The sequence below is a fragment of the Aphanomyces invadans genome (genome assembly GCF_000520115.1).
Source record: "Aphanomyces invadans strain NJM9701 unplaced genomic scaffold supercont1.26, whole genome shotgun sequence".
Classification (NCBI taxonomy): Eukaryota; Oomycota; class Saprolegniomycetes; order Saprolegniales; family Verrucalvaceae; genus Aphanomyces; species Aphanomyces invadans.
Genome location: NW_008580171.1, coordinates 258,006 through 263,450, shown reverse-complemented (window position 1 = coordinate 263,450; position 5,445 = coordinate 258,006). Strand labels below are relative to the sequence as shown.

The window sequence follows — 5,445 nt, the reverse complement described above, 5'->3', positions numbered from 1 at the left end:
GCAGCAGCCTTGTACTGTCGATAGAGACCAGGTCTTCGACGTGGAGTGCCAGCTTGACAGGGTCAAAATACACGGATGGAGCAGCCACCATCGCGTATAAGTCCCATAGGGCGAGCTGGACGTGGTCTTGTGCCGAGCATTGCGGAGTTTCTTGCTTTCAAAGACGCTCCAGGGCTGCGGTAGGGGACAGCGTGTCGCCTGCAGCAACTTCAAACCGGCAGCAGCAGTCTTCAAGGCCTTGCGCAATCGGAAGGGATTTTCGGGCGACTGTAAAAACTTATGGTCGTGCTTGACCAAGTAGGCGGCAGAACGCATGCTGGGTCGCATGCTGCACCGAGAAGTCGGCAAGACAAGGTTCTTCAAGTGCAAGACGGATAAAGGAAGGTTGCGCTTGTACGGCTTCGAGAAAATCGTCGCCGTATTGCAAGTCTTCAAGGTTGACTTGCAAAATTCGCTGAGAAGCAAATTTAAATCATCCTTGGAAATGTTGTCGACATGGAGGGGATTGGCAATGCGCTTGGTCAAATTCTTGAAATTTGGCCGTGACGTCTTCATACTAATCCCCAGAGGTTGAGGATTAAAAAGTACCTTGACGTCGTAGTCGGGTATTCCTTGGTCGCCGTCCAGGCTAAGCAACTCGTAGCGATTTGCCAGGGGGACCGCCCAGTGCCGAGACGCGTTGGCAGAGTCAGCCTTGGTTGTAACTTGAATTTCATCAAGTTTGAAATCTTCAATCGGCACAGGAAAAAGTCGAGTCTTGATTTTCTTGTGCCAGGTTGAAAGGGGGCGTTGGACGTAGGCAAGGACTGAGTTATCGCTGGCGACGCAGCGACGCCTGAAACGCTTGAAAAATTAATTCTTTAGGGAGGGCGCTTACGGCACGTTGGTGGGTGGTGTACCATTCGCGCCGCCGGGTGTCAACGTTAGGTGGTGGGATCTTCGTGGCAGATGCAGCACCCTCATAAGAGCGGCCAATAACTGGCTTTTTCGGGCGGCCAGCAGGGCTGTCGGCGGGTTGAGCGGGGTGGGAGTGTCCAGACGGGGATATGTTGAAGATATTTCCAGTCCCAATGAGGACGGAAGTAAGTTCAACTAATCGCCGTCTGGAATATCCTGCTGGGCAGGGGCAGAAGGGTCGAGACCAGCGGATGCGGCAAGAGAAGCGGCAGAAAGAACCGGCACACCAGGATTTTCGGCTTGAGAGGCTTCTGCAAGCACACCCATGGCAATGTCCATAGATAAATCTAGTGAACGTGACGGTGGGTGCGCTCGCTGGCGTTTCGATGGAGCAGGCCCTGCGTTGTCGCAGGGAAGTTCGGACGAAACAAGTTGCTGGGCAGCATGAGAATAAGGTCAGTTCCCGCGTTCTTTGAGCGAGCAAAGCCGACTCGACGAAGCTACCCGACGGGCGACACCAATGGAACCAGGGTCAGAGGATTCCGCAGGACCCACCAATACACTGGATTCCAAAGAATCGCCTGAGGAGATAGCTGCGACTGCTCCCGTCGATTGCTGAGTTAACGACGAACTCAAGCAGTCAGAGGGGGGACGGGAGACAAGCTGAGCCACTGAAAGATCCGAGGGACCTGCACCAGTAGAGGTCTCGCTTACGCCGGCGCCCACTCCAACGAGGGCGTCGAGGCTTGTGGCAGTGGCGCATTGACCACTGCCTACTGCCCTACCGGCAGTTTCGCCTTCTCTGGTGGAGAGATCAGGCCGATCATCAGCCGCACAGGCAACTGCGACGCCAGGCGGGATGGCGGTGGCATCGCTGTCGTTGACAGCAGCGCGGGTGGCATCGCGGCGACTGTTGCGGGAAGCAATAGTGGGAACTCGCGGTGTCGCCGGGGTGGCGGCATCACGGGGAAAAGCATGAGAGGAAGCGGTGGGCATAGCTGCACAGAAAATTCGAGTTGAGACGGGTGCACCTGTGCACCAGAAGGCAAATTCGAAAGTAACATTCGATTTTTTCTAGGGGAGCTGTCGCAGCCGGCAACGACAGCTTGACCGACGGCAGTAGTGTTGCCACCGGCTAGGTAAGAGTCGATGGCCTCTTGAGTGAGGTTGACGTGGACTGCAAAGAACATGCAAGGCGCTCGCGTCTATTTACTTCTGTCAGAATGGGCTTCAGGCGCGACGACCTGCGGCTGAACGATTCCTTTATTGAGGGCATGGCTGAGGACGAACGTGGTCAACCCGGTAGCTTCGGCAATGTCTCTCAAGGTACTGCGCTGCTGATGAGGTACTTGTTGTATCAGGTCTCTAATCTCCTGCGATGAGTGCTTGGGCTTTGGACCAACGCGACTGCCTATTGCCTTGTCAAGTTGCCATCCTTGTAGCGGCTGCATATTCCTCGCACGGTCGCAATTGCTTTGATTGCTCCACGTGAACGCTTTCCCATACACATGTGTTCTTGAAGGGTGATTGCTTCGCAGTCAGAGTCTCGTGTCGAACATTGGGGTGAGCTCATGTCAGGAGCCTTGAGAGTATATTCTGACCCGTAGACCCGTAGTTTTATTCTAATCCTAATTTATTTTTTAAATATGACCTGGTGGCGCTAATGCGTTGTCGATTTTGACTACTCAATCTTCCACTCGGACTCCATTCCCATGGGCCCTTCCTGCAATTTTTTATTCTCTNNTTTTGCGATAGTATCAAATTTGGCCCAAATATGAATTTTGTGGTGGCAGTAACAGAGGAAGTACTACTTCAATATTTCGTCGAATGGATTGGCATGATTGGATAACGGGGAGCCAATGAGAAGCGTCGAGGGCCACGCCAACCATCTTCAATTCCCGCGATGGTGGTGGTCAAGGGCAAGGACAAGCGTCGCGGTAATGAGGCGGACAACTTGGAAGTGATCTCACACACGAAGGGCATGCGCACGTTGGGAGGACCGAGCTCTGGTCGCTTTGCTGCTGACATGCGCGTCCGCGTCGGTGGGTATGGTCGTCCGGACCAGACATGGGGCGTCGACCATCCGTGGCACAAAACGGGCGAAGTGGACTTACACCAAATGATGAGTGCCAAGGATCGCATGGAGGACGGCATGCTGGTCGAAGAAAGGCCGCAAGGTCATGGCATGAGCCGCGCGGCGCTCAAGCGAAAGAAGAAGCAGCAGAAACTGGGCAAAGTTCCCCCTGTAGTGGCACCGACGCCGTCTGAACCAGCCGCGGACGACGCGCCCAACAAGAAGTCGTTACCAGTCGAATCCAAAAAACTGGCGCTCTTTGACGACAGCGACAACGACGATGTCGAACCTGCTCCCCCAACCAAGAAGCAAAAACCTAGCGAGGACTCCTCCAACGTTGTCAAGGCAAAGAAACAGAAAGCAGCTGCAAAGCCGGCTCACAAGACCAAGCGAGAGCTGCAAAAACAACAGCGAGAGAAGGAGGCGGCGGCAAAGGACCTGGCGCTGCTGGTGGAAGAAAAGCCCGTGCAACTCGTCCTCCCGCTCGCAGAACGGGAGGCGCTTGTGGCTCAATATGACGCTGCTTTGGGTACCGACGTCAAGTGCCCAAGCGGTCTCGTGCTGCGTGACACGCAACTCGGGCGCGGCCAGCTTCCCCAGCCCGGCCAAATGCTGACGGTGCGGTACAAGGGGTCATTGGGTCAAGGCGGGACTGTGTTTGGCAAAGGTAGAATCCGGCATGTCCTCGGCGAACGAGGCGCTGATAGGAATGGATGTTGCGATTTAGGAATGTTGAGTGTCAAGTTTGGCGAAGGCGCCATCATCTCTGGGTGGGAAGAAGGGCTGGCAACGATGCGACCCTCCGGCAAACGACTCCTTACAATCCCTCCGGAGCTAGCGTATGGCGCGGCGGGCAAAGGCGACAAGATCCCACCGCATAGCACGCTCTTTTTCGACGTTGAGCTCGTGCGCATTGGTACTCGGCAACGCGACGCTGTCGGCGACGACGACATCCCGCTGCCCAAGGCGTTTGTCCGTCAACGAATCAAGGACAAGGCGTCCGACGCGAAACTCATGACCGAGACAGACGGCAAGTCAAAGGGCAAGCAGATCGATTCCACGAAGGGACCCAAACTATCACATAAGAAGCGGGGTACCCACCACCCCTAATCGAGACTTGTCGTTCGAATCTGTGGTCGCTCTTTGAATCGTTAGCAGCAGCTGTAATACTGGTTTTCCCACAAGTTGTCGCAAATGTTGGCCGAATTCCGCTCGATTTTTCTGCACCCACCAGCCAATACGTGAGCGCCACATGAAGCAATGGCAATTGTGTACCCGACAGGTTTCCACGCAGCAGGACTCCACGGTTGCCGGCGAAGGATAGTGGGGCATCCTGCGCGAAGGCAGCAAAACCCGCCCAAGTTGCGTACGAGTCCCTGTCGCAGTCATCTGCGTCAATCCATGGCGGCAGGGGCCACGGTCGACTTCACGTACGTTGCTAAAAGGCAGATCGCATTCACGAGTGCCGCGCAAGTACGCGAGGTTGTCGGGTCCTTTTCCTAGCTCGCGCGTCGTTGAATTCGTGAGCATCAAGAAGGCTAGACAAAGACGAGGTTGTGCGGGACGTTTGTTTTGGTGGATTCGCCGCGGACGTACTGTGAAATCCACACAGCGAGTACGCCGTGGCGGCAAACGTCTGCAAGTGCATGAGAGATCGTACGAGTGTGATCCGGTTGAGCGTACGTAGAAAAAGAGGACGGCGACCAGAGCGATGCTGTTGAGCTGTAGCCACCCCTGGAGGCTCGTGGCCGAGTGGAACCCAGAGTGCACCTGCCACGCATGGAAAAATATATCAAGTGAGAGTCGATCGAATATACAAACCACGCCCAGACACGAGTACACCTCGAGCGATGTGAGCAGGAGGAACCACCAGAATCGGCAGTGATTCTTCTCGCCGACGCACGACCCGATGAAGAAGCAGTGGTGGTCGAATGTCGCCACGCACCGGTTGCAAAACGCGCAATGGTACGCTCGAAGCGGCTATATATGGCCTAAGTGCCACACCAACGAGAACGGATCCGACGTACAGGTTGGAGTTGGCACACGGTGCAGAACTCCATCGTGGGTGCAGGGAGCGTGTCGACGGGAGCCCCAATCTCGGCCGCACTCGCAAGCTCTTGCTGTTTTGCCAACGCTGCTTCCATCGCAGCAATCTTCTTCTTGCGATACTCGATCAAACGTGCTTTCGACGATCCGCCTAATAGATGCACAGTCGTCATGATGGCAACCCCTTCATCTCTTCATGCAGGGTGACAGTCTAACCCAGCTCGAGCTCGTCGTCGTCTTCTCCGAGAAGGGTATCGCTCTCCATGGTGGTTTGCATCATGGCTGGGGGAGCGTGTGAATCGGGATGCTGTGGTATGCTCTCTACCTTCTGTAATGTAGCCAGGGTCGCTTCCTTGCACAGCATAGTACGCCAACGTCGATGCCCCGACGATGGCGAGCAGCGTGCGAATCTCATGCCAATTCCACTC

General features: G+C 55.3%; 2 protein-coding genes across 2 annotated transcripts; one reads left to right on the top strand and one right to left on the bottom strand.

Moving 5' to 3' along the window:
- Nucleotides 1-2,797: 2,797 nt before the first annotated feature.
- H310_10423 (hypothetical protein) lies at nucleotides 2,798-4,151 on the top strand. Its single transcript, XM_008876809.1, has 2 exons — nucleotides 2,798-3,638; nucleotides 3,699-4,151. Exons 1-2 carry the CDS (start codon nucleotides 2,801-2,803, stop codon nucleotides 4,079-4,081), a joined length of 1,221 nt encoding a protein of 406 aa, XP_008875031.1. The 5' UTR covers nucleotides 2,798-2,800; the 3' UTR covers nucleotides 4,082-4,151.
- H310_10422 (hypothetical protein) lies at nucleotides 4,123-5,190 on the bottom strand (the record flags this gene model as incomplete). Its single annotated transcript, XM_008876808.1, has 7 exons — nucleotides 4,123-4,192; nucleotides 4,247-4,347; nucleotides 4,406-4,509; nucleotides 4,568-4,607; nucleotides 4,655-4,741; nucleotides 4,793-4,951; nucleotides 4,999-5,190. The coding sequence occupies 7 exons, from the start codon at nucleotides 5,188-5,190 to the stop codon at nucleotides 4,123-4,125; spliced, it is 753 nt and encodes a 250-aa protein (XP_008875030.1).
- Between the last annotated feature and the right edge of the window lie 255 nt (nucleotides 5,191-5,445).

What these genes read in the sequence shown, in the direction of transcription:
- H310_10423 (XM_008876809.1), top strand. Translation starts at nt 2,801, where the DNA reads ATGGTGGTGGTCAAGGGCAAGGACAAGCGTCGCGGTAATGAGGCGGAC. An exon ending in CGGGACTGTGTTTGGCAAAG is followed by an intron (nt 3,639 to 3,698) that starts GTAGAATCCGGC and finishes GTTGCGATTTAG; the next exon opens with GAATGTTGAGTGTCAAGTTT.